The following is a 16,104-nucleotide window of genomic DNA, read 5'->3' as shown; positions in this document are numbered from 1 at the left end:
TTTATCACATCTGTAGTTGTATAATGATCATAACAATCTGATTTCACGGGATTTCCATCCCACAGCCCAGGCACATCCCCCCACCCGGTGCATTCTTAAACACAGTTAAAATCATATGGCTCAGGACATTTCACTTATGTTTGAAGTTCGTGTCATATAAAACTCTCCAGTTTTACACCATCTTAGTGACTGCATAGTATTTCATCTTTCAAAGTTGTCCGTAGTTTCCTTAGTCGTTCTTTTTCTGTCTGGGGATAGGTAGGTGGTTTCTTCCTTTTCGTGATCATAATAAATGACACTACAAGTGAATGTCTTTGTACATGAGTATCTGTTCACATGTCACATTATTTGCTTGTTTTCTTGAACTTTGGAGATGATGTCGTCAAGGACGCCCACTCCCCACCCATGTCCTCCTCGTTCAGGGTGGCCAGGCTTCTGGCCCAGCCTGGCGAGTGGACAGGCACCGTCTCCCATGGGAAAACGAACACTGTCGCTTGGAACTGTGTAAATCACTTCTGACTGTACTTGTGGGAGATAACGTTACAGGCCTCATTTTAGAGTTTGGTATTGGAGTTGCAAACAAGGTGACACTTTTATTATCTCATACCCTAACTCTAATGGACCTCCTGGAAGCCTTGGTACATGACGCATCCACATGTCCGGATTTAAAGTTATCTTCTGTCTCTGGCCCTCCCTGGGAGAGCATTTCAGCTGCAACACCCCTTTTTGCCCTGACCTTGAATGCTTATGAAGGGGTAGCCTTTTCAGTCCTGTGGGAGTGATGGAGATTTATCTACACAGGAAGGCCAGCTGTTCTTTTCTCGGTGGAGCTCCAAGTGCCTGGCTCAAAGGGCAGTCAGTGGGCTGGCCCAGCCGCAAGCCTCTTGTCTCCGGATCTGGGCCCAGTTCTATGGAGCTTCCCATGGGCAGGGCAGCCCCCTCACCTAACTGCTCTGATTTCTCCTTTGCTTCTTGACACCATTGTTTTATTTTTCTATTTTTTGCTTTTTAGGGCTGCACCTGTGGCATATGGAAGTTCCCAGGCGAGGGGTCGAATAGGAGCTACAGCTGCCGGCCCACACCACAGCCATAGCAACGCAGGATCCCAGCCACCTCTACAAACTACACCGAGGCTCACGGCAATGCTGGATCACTCACCCACTGAGTGAGGCCAGGGATTGAACCCACATCCTCATGGATGCTAGTCGGATCCACTGCGCCACGGACTCCCGACACCATTGTTTTAAACAAGGGGTGACAGCCTGTCCCTGACCCCTTATGTGATTGGTTGCCTGGCTGGTCTTATGTCCCTTCTTTCCATGGGTAAGGGAGCTGCTCTTTCTTTTTGTAACTATTTAACTTTTATACCTTATCCTAGGGGACTTGGGGTGGGGGCGTGATGTGGCAGTATAGGAAGGAAATATATCAAAAGGTGACCGGTATTGTCGTCATTTTTTTCCCCCCTCGGCTCTACTGAGGTATAATTGACAAGTAAAATAGTGAGATACTTACTCTGTACATCATGATGATTTGATATATGCATACAAGCAAAAGGATTCTTCTGATCTCGTTAGTTAATAGTTAATGCATCTGTCACCTCATGTATTTGTATATACCAGGGCTGTTTTCTAATCAGCTGTATTGAGGCATCATTTATATACCATCAAGCCCACCAGTTGCAAGTGTAGAGTTTCATGTGTTTTGACACACCGAGCAGTGTGTCACCTCTCTCGTACTCAAGACGGAAAACAAAACGTTCGCCGTGTCAACGTGTGTTTCCATTTCTCCTGGGTGGTGCACCTCAGAGCAGGGCTGCTGGCTTGTGTAATCAGCATGTTTTCTTTTATAAGAAAGCCCTAAATTGTTTTCCAAAGTGGCTTTACCATTTTGTGTGATTTTTTTTTTTTTTTTTTTTTGGCCTAGCCCCTTTTAGAGTTCTTATTTTCTCTACCCCCTCACCTTCCTTCACCCCTCAAAGAAGTTCTTGTGCCTCACAATGTACATCAGTCCTCAAGCAAAGACAAGGCCAGCATTGGTATGTCGAGGAAGAAGAGCCAGACTCAGGGAGGTGGGGCATGTGAGTGAGAACGATCCTTGTGTAAGGACTCGGACCCTCAAGCCGTTGTTCCTCCTGTGACCACAGTGACACCAGTAACTTCAAATTGCTCGTGGCTAACCTCAACTTAACAGGGGTTCCCGTTGTAGCTCAGTGGTAACGACCCTGACTGGTGTCCATGAGGATGTGGGTTTGATCCCCAGCCCCGCTCAGTGGGTTAAATATCTGGCATTGCCGTGAGCGGTGGTGTAGGTGGCAGGTGCAGCTCAGATCCCGCGTTGCTGTGGCGTAAGCCGACAGCTGCAGCTCTGATTCAACCCCCTAGCCTGGGAACCTACATATGCCGCAGGCGCAGCTGTAAAAATAAAAATAAAAATAAATACCTCACATGCCTTAGATTTGACCCTAACAGTAATTCTGTAAAGTACAGATCGTGAAACGGACTTGTTCATGGTCACACGGCTAGTTAGTGGCAGAGTCAGGCACAGGCCTCAAGTTTCCTGAGCATTTCCTGGGGCTTTATCCACTAGTCATGGTAGGTCACTCCGTATGGATCCCTGGTGCCGAGCAAGGGCCTTCACACACACTGCACTATGGACTACTCTTCCTATTTTTCACATGAGGCCTTTGTATGACCTGCCCAAGTGCTGTGTGGCCAGTCGCTGGCTGGACTGGTATGTACCCAGGGCCCCGACTGGTCCTGCGTTCTTTCCACCTCTCAGGGAGGGCGGAGGCAGAGGACACACAGGGTAGGCAGGGGCCATGCCTCTTAGCAGAGGCCCTCGCCGCTTCTGTTCCAGTTTGTGTAGTTCACTTCACGCATCTTACGTCGTCATCATTACCAGGCTCTGTGTCCATGCAGGGTGCCCAGAGAACACACTGATCTGTAGCCTCTGTTACCTGTGACCTCTGCCTCCCACCCTGTGGTCCTGGAGCCTCACCTCTTGCTCATTAGTCACCTTTCCTTCTGACCTTATTTTTCCTCTCTCATTTCTTTTTCTTTCTTTCTTTCTTCTTTGTTTGTTCTTTTGAGGTCCGCACCTGTGGCACATGGAAGTTCTTGGGCTAGGGGTACAGTCGGAGCTGCAGCTTGGCAGCCTTTGCCACAGCCACAGCAATGCCGGATCCAAGCCGTATCTTGAACTCCCACTGAGGGAGGCCAAGGATCGAATCGGCATCCTCCCGGACACCACATCAGGTTCTTAACCCGCTGAGCTACAGCAGGAACTCCAGGGGAGTCTCACTTTTTTCGCCTCCTTCCTGGTAATTAGCAGCGAGCAAGCGGTCCAGCATCATTTGCTGAGTAAGTCAAATTTCATCACTGATGTGATCACCTCCCCTTCAAAATCCCGCTCAGACACCTGCCCTCAGATGTCACCCTGGTCAGGTCTCAGCTCCTCTGAATTGGGGCTGTGTTCTTGACAAACCACCCTTGTGGCCTCCTGCCTGGTGGTCTGCTGCTCTGCTGAGGGCTCGGGCTCAGCCTTGTTGCCACCTTTTTTCATGCAACAGATTGTGTGGTTATTTAAGCACTGTATTTTGCTCATGTTCAATCAAAATTAATGGAGAAAATCAAGGTGTTGGTACTGGCAATAAAAAAATCAGGCTGGGTGGAGTTCTCTGGTGGCTTAGCAGGTTAAGGATCTGGCATTGTCACTGCTGTGGGGTGAGTTCGATCGCCGGCCCGGGAATTTCTGTATGCTGCGGGCACAGCCAAAAAGAGAAGGAAGGAAAAAAAAAAAAAGCAGGCTGGGTAAATATCATGCAAGATCTATATCATTTGGTCTCAGAAAGGGGGGTAAGCCTTTCTCCTCCTCCAGGTGCTTATTGGGCTTAAGTTGGTTGGCTGAGGGTTTGGGTTGAAGGGGAAATCCGACACGGTTGTGGAAATGTTATCTAAGGTCATCTAAGTAGGAGTGGGGATTCTCTAGTCTGAAGTGATGCCCGAGGCACCATCAGCGACTCAGATTCTCTCCTCAAAAAGCTGGGCCAGGGGCATCGCCGCCGTGCTGCCATGCCCTTGTTCGCCGTGTCCAGTGTGAGCTGTGGTCAGACTCCATCCTGCCCCGGACATGCAAAACCAAGTACAGGGCTGAAGGAAAAACCCACCCTCCTGGGCGATTTTTTCATCCAGTTCCACAGCTCAAGCACCAGCCAGCCTCTCCCCACCCCTGTTCACAAGCCATCACCACGTCCCTTTGGCCTCAGCCACTGCAAACCTCTTGCCATCACTTCTCTTTTCTTTGTCACCACCCTTGGCTGGAACCCAGGACACTCCCTCTGCACAAAGCAGGAGCCTGGTGGGCAGTCTCCTCATGTCCACTCTGGGCTTCATCCTGTCGATACTCTGCATGTGGTCATGAGGGCTCCTTAGAAGGAAAGTCTAGTCAAGGATCTGGCATTGTCGTTGCTGTGGCTCGGGTTTGATCCCTGGCCTGGGACCTTCTGAATGTCAAGGACTCTGCCAAAAAAAAGAGAAGGGAAGTTTGACCACATCAGCACCCCTCCGGTAGTCGTACCCTGTGGCTAGCTGGTGGCTGCCGTCTTCAGCGTGGCAGGACTCAACTTTCATCTTGGGGTCCTCACCCGGGCCTGCCCCCATCTCCTCCCCTCCCCGACTCCTTCCTGGCAGGGAAAGGCCTGGAATGCCTCCTTCAGGTCCAGGTTGATCCCCCCATGCTTCCCTTGCATCCTCCTGCCCTGCAGACCAGGTGTGCCCCCCATCGCTCATGTGATGCTGTGTAAGGCTCACGCGTCCTGCCTTCATGGCACCTGGCACAGCTCATGGACTGACATATGTGTGTTTGCTGGTGAGCATCTGATTCTGTCCCTGGCAGGTCAGCTGCACATGTGCAGGACTCGTCCATCTTCACTCAGCGTCGTCCTCCTGATGGCTCATAGGGGACTTTCAGGAAACACCTGTTGAGGGTTCTTGTTTGCCTGTGGGCAACCTAACCTGGCAGACAAGATTTCATCTAGAATTGTTTATGTTTTAAGATAGATGATATAGGTCCAAATGTTTTTATTTTGGGCTTTTTTTTTTTTTTTGGCTGCACCCGTGGCATGTAGAAGTTTCCCAGCCGGGGATTAAACCTATGCCACAGCAGTGACAATGCTGGATCTTTAACCCATTGAGCCACCAGGGAACTCCTTGCATTTTTGCTTATAGGTCCAACGTGCTTATTAATAAAATACTCTTTCATTTAGGGGTGGTTGTTTGATATGGCTCCCTTGGGACCTGAATTTCAAGAATTGCACAGGCCTCAAATCTTAGCAAACAGTCAGCTCTGTCAGTGCACATTTTCTGTCTCATTGTCTGCGTGTAGCATACCCTGCCCTCCCAACTCACATAGTCACTGCATTTAGTTGATTGTTTAAAGAAGGTGGGAGTTCCCTGGTGGCCTAGCAGTTAAGGATCCAACGTCATCACTGCTGTGGCACGAGTTCAATCCCTGGCCTGGGAACTTCCACACATTGTAGGAGTGGCCAGAAAAAGAGATGGTTCTCAATATATGTTTATTGATTTGTCTTTTGTATGTTATTTTAATTTGAAGCATGTCACCGCAGTATACAGTTTTTGGAGGAAAGGAAAACATAGTCTGTTAACACTCCTACTCAAACTCTACTGCTATTCTTCTTTTAGTATATGACCTTTTTTGGACTTTTTCTGTGCCTTTTAACAGTGCCAAAATCACATGTATGTAATACAAGTTTTGCGTCTTGCTTTTTTCCTCTAAATAACCTTAATGTTGATTGATTGTTGTTTTGTGTGTGACATGTAGATGAGCCTAATTAATTCAATTCAAAAGGCGTTTATAGGCACCATTCCTTATGCCTAAAACCACTCATAGAAACTATGCACATGTGGTACTTTGACTCTTTCATAATAGAACACCATGGCTCCAAAGCTTTTAGTGGTATTTTTACTTCATGGATGTATTAAGTTGGTGACATCGCCTCTTCATCCTGGAAGGAAGCATGTGCAAAAGTCTTCTTTCTTTGTCTATTCAACAATTTTATTAGGGCTTATCGAGTGCCAGGCACGAGTCTCTGCACTGGAGACGCGGCAGGGCGTCCAGCATGATCCCTGCGTCGGGTGAGAGGAGGCAGGAGTGAGTGAGTGAGTGAATGGAGTGGTCCGTAGGAAAGAGACGGGGAGGGGTGTGCTCTTGGGCAGGGTCGGGGAGGGCGGCTCTGGTTGGGCACATCTGGGCAGAGGTGGACTTGGAGCAGGCAGCCAACTGTGCAGCTGTCAGGGAAGCACTTCCTCACCCCCAGGTAGAAGGGCCCTGAGTGGGCGCGCTGGATGTTTTCAAGGCATCGTGAGGAGCCTGGGGTGGAGGGCGGGGCTGAGGTCAGTGAGCTGGGGGGAGTGGGGAGCCCTGAGTGGATCTCGGGGGTTCCTGAGGGTATCTTGTGAGGAGACCTTGTGGGGAGCCCTGAGGAAATCTTGGAGGGGAGCCCTCAGGGGATCTTGGGGGGCCTCGCAGGGTATAGTGTTGCTCTGGCTCTTGCCCTGAATAAGGCGGGAAGCATTGGCGCAGTGAGGGGCGCTCTGCCTTGTCCTCTGATGGGGGGGGGGGGCTCAGGTCCAGGTCTCCCGCATCCCTCTGGGAGCCCCTTCGGTTCCCACCTTGTTCTGAGTGAGTCGCTTTGTGCTCATATACAGGCCTGTCGGGCTAACGATGGGACATGTGTAAATGCCTGCCAGGTAGACCACTAACCACACCCCATGGTGTCCCCAAGCCACGTTGCATATCAGTGCCAAGAAATTAGGCACATTCCATGTAATTGGAAAACTCTGTAACTGTATTTCTCATGTATCTTTTTGCTCATCTGAGGCATCTTTTTCTTTCAAAAATAAAACCCACATACATTTTTTCAAATTGCATAAAAACATAGCCTATCAAGACTTCCTGTCAGTTGTAGTTTTAAAGCATGCTTCCTCATCCTGAGGTTCTAGAACCACCTTTTTTTGGGGGGAGGGGGGTTGACCCAAGTCTAATGTCCCTTGCATGGCTTTATGGTCAGATCTGCTTCATGCCCAAGCGAGATCCCAGTAGTAGTTTCAAAACATTTGTTCCTGAGAGGACAAACTGTTGTCACTGCTTCCTCAGGGCCATTGACTTCTTCTGTTTGCGCTCTGTCACAGGAGGAGACCTCCCAGCTTCCCCAGATTGGGAAGAAAAATATGGAATGTGTGTTACCGCTGACTGAACACAACCCAATGAACTGTCCTGACAGTAGTTTGCAAACCAGCAGTTAGCAGTTTGTCCAGCTCAACACTGTCCAGCACTTTCCAGAGCAGACGCACTGTTTACAAGAACTCGCCGCATCACGACGACGTTCGGAACCTCAGGCTCTGTTGATTTCAGATATTTCTGCTGAAGAAACGCACCCCGTGGCCCACTTTCCAAAATGGCCACGGAGGAGTATCTGTGGATGGTCATTTTGGGATTTATCATAGCGTTTATCTTGGCGTTTTCCGTGGGTGCCAACGACGTGGCCAACTCGTTTGGCACCGCTGTGGGCTCGGGCGTGGTGACCTTGAGGCAGGCCTGCATCCTGGCTTCCATATTTGAAACCACCGGCTCAGTGTTGCTGGGGGCCAAGGTCGGAGAGACCATCCGGAAGGGTATCATCGACGTGAACTTGTACAACGACACCGTGGAGACGCTCATGGCCGGGGAGGTCAGTGCCATGGTCGGTAAGTAGCCTCATCTGCTGACCCACTCCCCTCTCCCCGCTCCCACCCCCAGCCTCTGGTCATATCCATACGTGTGAATTTTTTTTTTTTTTTTTTTTTGCTTTAAATTTTCAAAAACTTGTTCTCTGTTTCTCTTTTTAATTGAAGGATAGGTGACTTACTTTTTTATTGAATTATATAGTTGGTTTGCAGTGTTGTGTTAGTTTCAGGTGTACAACAGAGTGATTCAGTTATATATGTGTATATACATATACATACCCCTGTCTTTTTCAGACTTATTTCTTATCTACTGTATCTTAAATTTTTGCTTTCTGTGTTTTAATTTGGGTATGATTTTGCTCAGTGTTCAAATATCAAGCAACCATTTCTTTTCTTGAATGTGTAGCAAACTTGCATGTTAAAGTAGATTTTGGCCGAGTCGGTACTTTATGAAAAGTACAGAGAAAGGTATTTGTAGCATAGCTCTTTTGTTTTGTTTTCTTGGGCTGCACCAAGGCATGCAGAAGTTTCTGGGCCAGGGATTGAACCTGAGCCATAGAAGTGACAGCGCCTCTACCTGCTGAGCCACTAGGAAACTCCCATCTTTGTCATTTTAAAGTTGTTTGAATGTTATTGAAGGAAGACCATGTTGGGGATTCCCACTGTGGCACAGCAGGTTGAGAACTAGTACCTCTGAAGATTCAGGTTCGATCCCTGGCCTCACTTAGTGGGTTAAGGATCCGGCATTGCCATGAGCTGTGGTGTAGGTTGCAGATGTGGCTCAGATCTGGTGTTGCTGTGGCTGTGGTGTAGGCCAGCAGCTGCAGCTCCAATTTGACCCCTAACCCGGCAACCTCCATATGCCCTGGCTGTGGCCCTAAAAAAAAATTAAAATTAAAAAATATATTAAAAAAAAACAAAGAAAGAATATGCCTAACAGAATGTGTTTGAAAGGTCTGCTTAGGAGATTTCCTTGCAGATCTACTTCTATTTTTTCATGGATTTTTTATCAGTTAGAATGAGACGTTTTAAAACCTTGGCTGCCCCAAACAGTAGCTTAACTTTTGTGTTCTCGATTTAAGTTGTAGAGCAGTTACCAAATGAATCTCAAGTGCTTATGCTTTGAGAAATTCTGGTCTTTTCTGTCATTTGTCATTCTTTTGTTGGCTTTTCTAATTCCATCTATGGGAGCTCCACTTGGGGGACACTTGTTTTCTGGCCAGAAGGTCACTTGTTTGTCAGCTGTTCACAGGAGGACCTCTTGTTGGTTAGTGTCACATCGTATGGATGCCAGGAGGGTGTGGAGAGCGGTGGCTGCATCAGTAAGTGGATCGTCTGGTTGGACATGTGGTTTCTCCACTGCCCCAGGTGCCCACAGATTTGCAGCTCCGTGGGCACTGCTTCATTTGAGCAGCGTGCCTTACTTAGGTGCAGCTGACAGGACCCTCCTTTGCTTGCCTCTGGGTCCAGGTGACACTCAGCAGATGGCAGGTGTACAGGGAGTTGGGGGGTAGGGTGGGGAGAAGGATCCTGCCTCCTCTGCTTTCAAGAGGGCACCTGCTTTTGTGGAGACAGCCCTACAGTGGGAGGCCGGGCGCTGGTCTTAAAACACAGCTACGTCCCACGGGTCCCCAGTGATAGCCCTTCTTAAACACCCAGGATGTGCAGAGGATTTAAGACGGCTCATCATCTTTTCATTACTGCAGGTGTTTCGGCAGTTGTTGAGGCCTTTGGGAGCAGACTGGTGTCCTCAGTAAGGGATTAAATACCACTCGGCATGGTCGGCTGCTCACGGGTGCCAAAGAGTTCCTCTTACTCAGCTTCACATTTTGTGTTTGAAAGATGGAAGGTTTCATTGTAGGTTGAAGACTTGGCTCTGGCGTTGCTGTGGCTTAGGCTGGCAGCCACAGCTCCAGTTCGACCTCTAGCCCGGGAACTTCCATATGCCTCCGGGGCGGCCCTGAAAAGACTAAAAAGTTGAAAAAAAGGAAGATTCATGATTGTTTTAATTAATGTATGTTTAATTTTTAAATTTTTTGGCTACAACATGCAAGGGCTTGATGTGGGATCCCAGTTGCCAGACCAGGGCTTGAACCCAGGCTGAGGCAGTGAATGTGCTGAGTCCTAACCACTAGACCACCAGGGAACTCCCAATATATATGTTTAAGAATTAAAAATCATGGCGTTCCCATTGTGGCGTAGTGAATTACCCGGCATAGTGTCTGTGATGATGCAGGTTCGATCTCTGGCCTCACTCAGTAGGTTAAAGATCTGGCATTGCCACAAGCTGCAGTGTGGGTCACAGATCTGGCTTGGATCTGGCATTGCTGTGGCTGTGGTGTAGCCCTCAGCTATAGCTCGGATTCAACCCCTAGCCTGGGAAATTCCATATGTCACAAGTGCAGCCATAAAGTTTAAAAAAAAAAAAATTCAAAATCATTTACTACAACAGCTATTGTAATTACTGAATTTACTCACCTTCACTGAATGTACACTTTCCATCTTAGTCAGATAGCATTGATGTTTCCCCTAGAAAAATAAGTTACTTATAAAATTCACCCTTAAAAAAGAGAAAAAGAAAAAAAAAATAAAATTCATCCTTGAGAGTCATGATCCATATCTAAGATATAATCAAATCAAAGGGAAATTAGGATTTTTCCAGTCAGGATGATGTGGACAAGATATGCTGAAAATACAGAGTTATCACTCTGGCTCAGTGGGTTAAGAACTAGTATCCATGAGGATGCGAGTTCTATCCCTGACCTTGCTCAGTGGGTTAAGGATCTGGCATTGCCGTGAGCTGTGACATAGGCCAGCAGCTGCAGCTCTGATTCTACCCCTAGCCTGGGAACTTCCATATGCTGCAGGTGCAGCCCTAAAAAAAGATATGTTGAAAATAGAGAAGAAATAAGGAGAAACACTGGTAAAGTGAAATCTTTTTTTTTTGGCTGCACCCCGAGGCATGCAGAAGTTCTTGGGCCAGGGATTGAACCGGCACCACAGCAGTGACAATGCTGGGTCCTTAATCACCTGAGCCACCAGGGAACTCCAAAGTTTAGTCTTAACAGAGGTTTCTCCTTCCATTGGGGAGTGGCCATGCTAAAGGAGATATGTTTGGTGGCTGCACAAGGGCCTGGGGTGGACAGAAAGCCTGTGAGTCAAGCTCCACATTACGGCTAGCTTTCTGTGTGGACAGCATAACTTGTCCAGTTTTTTGGTTTTCCCACCCCTGGCCGTGGTCTCTACATTCAAAGAATGAAGGGTACTTACCTCAACTAGAATTTAGGTTAACCAGAGCAATTTGGGGTTTTGCTTGAATTGACCTGATTTTGTTTGCTTTTGGTTTCTCTCACTCTCTCGCTCTCTTTTTTTTTTTTGGTGTGTGGTTAGATGAATATCAAAGCTTGTTTTGTTGGAAAGTTGTGAGTTACTAGCCTTTTTTTTTTTTTTTAATTCCTTTTTGGCCACCCTGCGGCCAGAGTTCCCGGGCCAGGCATCAGATCCGAGCCACAGCTGTGACTTTCACTGCAGTGGCGGCAGCATTGGATCCTTAACCCATGGTGCTGGGCCGGGGATCAAACCTGTGTCCCAGAACTCCAGAGACGCAGCCGATCCCCTTGCATCATAGAGAAACTACTACCTAGACTATTTTACTTTATTTTTTATTATTTTTTTGTCTTGTATCTTTTTAGGGCCCCACCTACGGCATCTACCTAGACTCTTTTAAATTAGGTTCCTTGCAGATGGGAGCTGTGTGATTTTAAGGTAGTGATATAATTCTTCCTGGACAAAAACCAAGGTGGTTCTGTTCAGATGCCTGAATTCTTCTAGTCTTCCTCTTTTAAATTCAGCATCCCTTTCTTTTCCTCCTTCTCGTCCTCTGTCTTTCTATGCTACTTGATTTTATTTTTTTCTTTTTTCTTTCTGAACTTTGTCCCAGGCCCTGGGGCCTCTGTGCCTTCTGGTGGAGTGTGGTAGCATGAAGATGTTTGGACAGAAGAAGTTGTTCATGCAGCCACATTTCCCGAACAAGATATCTTTGGGGACTCGTGCTTAGCCCTAAAGCCACAGCTGATCCACTTAATATGAAGCTGCCAGTGGCTCCCCAAATCCATGGAGAATGCAAAACCCACCATCTTCTCTTAGAAATACAATAGCATGGGAGTTCCCGTCGTGGCTCAGTGGTTAACGAATCCGACTAGGAACCATGAGGTTGAAGGTTCGATCCCTGGCCTTGCTCAGTGGGTTAAGGATTTGGCGTTGCTGCGAGCTGTGGTATAGTTTGCAGATGCGGCTTGGATCCTGCTTTGCTGTGGCTCTGGTGTAGGCCGGCAGCTACAGCTCCTATTAGACCCCTAACCTGGGAACCTCCATATGCCATGGGGGCAGCCCTAGAAAAGGCAAAAAGACAAAAAAAAAAAAAAAAAAAAAAAGGAGAAATACAACAGCATGACATCTCCTGGGACCCCCCTAACATGTGCTGAGCCTTCTCCACCCAGGTTCCCTCGCACCTGCCCTCTATGTCTGCCTCCATGTCATTGGCACCTTCTCTGCCATTCTTTCATCCTGCAGGAGCCTGTGGCCTCAGAGATGCTCACCTTAACTCCTGCTTGCCCCTGTTTGGTCTGGCAGCTCTATCCTGCACTTAATCCCTTCCTTCATTATTTTAGGTTACACTCTCTCTTTTTCCCACTGTTTTTCTTTTGGTTTTTTGTTTGTTTTTTTGCTTTTTAGGGCCACACCTGCAGCATATGGAAGTTCCCAGGCTAGGGGTCCAATCAGAGCTGCAGCTGATGGCATACGCCACAGCCACAGCACGGGTTCTGAGCTGCATCTGTGACCTGTAGCACAGCTCACGGCTACACTGGATCCTTAACCCACTGAGGGAAGCCAGGGATGAAACCCGCGTCCTCATAGATACTAGTCGAGTTTGTTACCACTGAGCCATAACGGGAACTCCCCCCACTGTTTTTCTTTTTGTCTTTTTTTAAGGGCCAAACCCACGGCACTTGGAAGTTCCCAGGCCAGGGGCCGAATTGGAGCTGCAGCCACCAGCCTACGCCACAGCCACAGCAATGCCAGACCTGAGCCATGTCTGTGACCTAGATCCTGAACCCACGTCCCAACGGATGCTAGTCGGGTTTGTTACCACTGAGCCGCAATGGGAACTCCAGGGACTAGTTGTTTTAAAAATAAAGCCAGGAGTTCCTGTCATGGCTCAGCAGTTAGCGAACCTGACTAGCATCCATGAGGATGTGGGTTTGATCCCTGGCCTTGCTTAGGATCCAGCATTGCTATGGGCTGTGGTGTAGGTTGCAGATGCAGCTTGTATCCCGCCTTGCTATGGCTCTGGTATAGGCCAGTGGCTACAGCTGCAATTGGACCCACAGCCTGCATATGCTGCAGTGCAGCCCTAAAAAGACAAAAAAAGACCAAAAAAATAAGGAAAATAAAGCCAGAGGAGTTCCCTGGTGGTGCAGTGGGTAAAGGATCCAGCATTGTCACTGCCGTGGCTCAGGTCACTGCTGTGGTGTAGGTTTAGTCCCTGGCCTGGGAACTTCCTCATGTGGTAGGCATGGCCAAAAAAAATTAAAAGTAGGAGTTCCCGTTGTGGCTCAGTGGTTAACAAATCCGACTAGGAACCATGAGGTTGCGAGTTCCATCCCTGGCTGTGCTCAGTGGGTTAAGGATCCAGTGTTGCCGTGAGCTGTGGTGTAGGTTGCAGACATGGCTTGGATCCCGAGTTGCTGTGGCTCTGGTGAAGGCTGGCAGCTACAGCTCCGATTAGACCCCTAGCCTGGGAACCTCCATATGCCGAGGATGCATCCCTAGAAAAGCCAATAAATAAATAAATAAATAAAAAATAAAAAGTAAAAAGCCAGAGCTTGGAGCATGTTTCACAGCACAGAACCATACTTAGAATGCAAACTTTACAGCACTTCCCCTTGAGGCTCTGTGGGTTAAGAACCCGACTGGTATCCATGAGGATGCGGGCTTGATCCCTGGCCTTGTAAGGATCCAGCATTGCTGTGAGCTGTGGTGTAGCTTTGATTCGACCCCTCACCTGGGACCCCTCAGGTGTGGTCATAAAAAGAAAAAAATGAAAGTAAACTTTATGACTGATAGTCTTACAAAAATTAAAGTGACATAAATGTGTTAAGGGAATGGAATAGACTTAGGCGCATGAATTCAGACCATGAGGTTTTCTTGCCTGAAAGCCACTCTCCTCTCTCTGGCTGACTGTCTAACAGGAGGGTTTGTAAGGAATGGTAGGGGAGTAGGGCTGCCTTTGGGGGGTGAGGGAAAGAGGAGGTGGCTTGGAAGCAGCAGGTTGGGGGGGCAGCATGTCCAGGGGGCCTCACAAGATGAGAGTGGGCCAGAGGCCTTGACCTTGGGAATATCTCAAGTTGAACAGGATTACATTCATGTTGAGAAAAACAGTGCTCGTTTTTCCCGTTGCAGCTCAGTGGATATGAATCTGACTAGTATCCATGAGGATGCAAGTTCCATCCCTGGCCTCTCTCAGTGGGTTAAAGACCCAGTGTTGCCATGAGCTGTGGTGTAGGTCACAGATGCAGCTCAGATTTGACCCGTAACCTGGGAACCTCCATATGCCTCACATTCAGCCCTGAAAGGACACCCCCCCCCCAAACAAACAGCTAGTCCCCAAGGAGCCCCGGGCTTAGGTGTCCAGGCTTCAAGGACTCTTCCTGGGCAGCCTAGATGCTGCCATAAAGCCTGTCACCGATTTGGCAGCACAAGGCTGGCCCTTCTCCTCCCAGCACACGTTTCAGGGTCAGACCCGGGGTCACTGCCTGATCCGGCTCAAAGGTCAGCGTGCCTGGCACTCACGGAGTAGCTGTCAGCCTGGCTCCCCAAACTGGGACCTGCATCACCTTTAATGAGCTTCTGTAACTCAGCTATTTTGGGAGAAAATGCCAGGGGTCTGTTGAAAAGTGCTGCTGCTGCCCAGCAACCAGATTTCCAGAATGATCGTTTGGGATTAATGACGTGTCCTGCCCATCAGCCAGACCCTTTGTTCCCCTGCCATCCTATGCGAGCTTTTCAACAACTGTTTCTGAAAGCGGTTCCTCCCCAGCTGATGCTTTTAATACTCCCTGCAGAACTTGATCTGCTTATGAAAATATCTGAGATATAGCCGAGAAAAACACGAAGCTTGGAAGAGGGTGGTGAAATTGAGGTCAAAGGACACAAAGCCAGAACCCAGGGATCCTCTTAACTCCTGAGAATTAGGCTTGATGGGGGTGGGGCGGGGGGGGCACACTGAGAGGAGATTCCCTGCTCGGGGTTAAACATTGCAGCTCCTCCTCACAGGGAGAGGCAAAATTATGAAAAGCAACATGGAGGAGTTCCCTGTGATGCAGCCGGCTAAGGATCTGGCATTGTCACTGCTGTGGCTCAGGTTCTGTCTCTGACCCAGGAACTTACACATGCCTCAGGCTTGACCCCCCCCCCCCCAAAAAAAAGTGTTCCCGTTGTAGCTCAGTGGTAATGAACTGGACTAGTGTCCATGAGGATGTGGGTTTGATCCCCGGCCTCACTCAGTGGGTTAAGGATCTGATATTGGCTGTGAGCTATGGTGTACGTAGGTCACAGGCGCGACTCGCATCTGGCACTGCTGTGGTGTAGGGCGGCAGCTGCAGCTCCAGTTCACACCCTAGCTTGGGAACTCCCATATGCTACATGTCCAGCCCTAAAAAGCAAAAAAAAAAGTGCAATTACAGTCTCTTTTATTGTATTCAGCATAAGGTTATATTCATCTCAGATGCACAACATCACGATTCGATATTTGTGTTTTACAGTCTTGTACCAGCTAATGTTCATGGCCACTATCTGGCTATAAGGCATAACTACAATGAAATCTTTTTCAATGTGCAGCCTTTCTTGTTTCTCTTGTATTCATTAGTCTTTAACCTCCCTCTTGGTCCTGGTCACATGTGACATTAGAACTAACCTGTCACCAGCACCTTTACCTGAACATGACAGGGGCAGAATGATTGGCATCAAGAGGCCTTTCTTAAACCACTTTCAAACATTTTCCTTTAAATAAGTCATCATTAAACAAAAACAGATTCACAGACTTCAAAGACAAGCTTATGGTCACCAAAGGGGACAGGTGGAGGCGGGGTTTGGGGTTGGCACCATTGTTTATGGAATGGATGGTCAGCAGGGACCTGCTGTGGAGCACAGGAATCTTTCGCGCTCTCTCTCTGGTTTTTTTTTTTTTTTTTTTTTTTGCTTTTTAGGGCTGCACCTGCAGCATATGGGGGTTCCTGGGCTAGGGGTCAAATCGGAGCTATAGCCGCCAGCCTACACCAGAGCCACAGCAATGCAGGATCCG

The 16,104-nt window shown here is 48.3% G+C and overlaps 1 protein-coding gene across 20 annotated transcripts in view; it reads left to right on the top strand.

The window, feature by feature from the left end:
* The window catches only part of SLC20A2 (solute carrier family 20 member 2), a 116,000-nt gene that overhangs the window by 56,062 nt on the left and 43,834 nt on the right, over positions 1-16,104 (top strand). For 19 of the 20 annotated variants that reach the window (XM_085004380.1, XM_085004381.1, XM_085004384.1 and 16 more), the window contains one exon: positions 7,209-7,763. In XM_085004380.1, coding sequence (XP_084860506.1) covers positions 7,475-7,763 — 289 coding nt within the window. In that variant the 5' untranslated portion in view covers positions 7,209-7,474. Of the gene's footprint in view, positions 1-7,208; positions 7,764-14,141; positions 14,209-16,104 lie in introns of those variants that run through there. The other variant, XM_085004399.1, reaches the window with a different exon arrangement.

Source organism: Sus scrofa, chromosome 17 (genome assembly GCF_054392235.1).
Source record: "Sus scrofa isolate SSC_HxYL_T2T_F1_AM1 chromosome 17, Sscrofa_HxYL_maternal_Yorkshire_Landrace_v2.0, whole genome shotgun sequence".
Taxonomy (NCBI): Eukaryota; Metazoa; Chordata; class Mammalia; order Artiodactyla; family Suidae; genus Sus; species Sus scrofa.
Note: the sequence above shows the minus strand (reverse complement) of the source record. Positions and strands in the feature narration are given on the sequence as shown.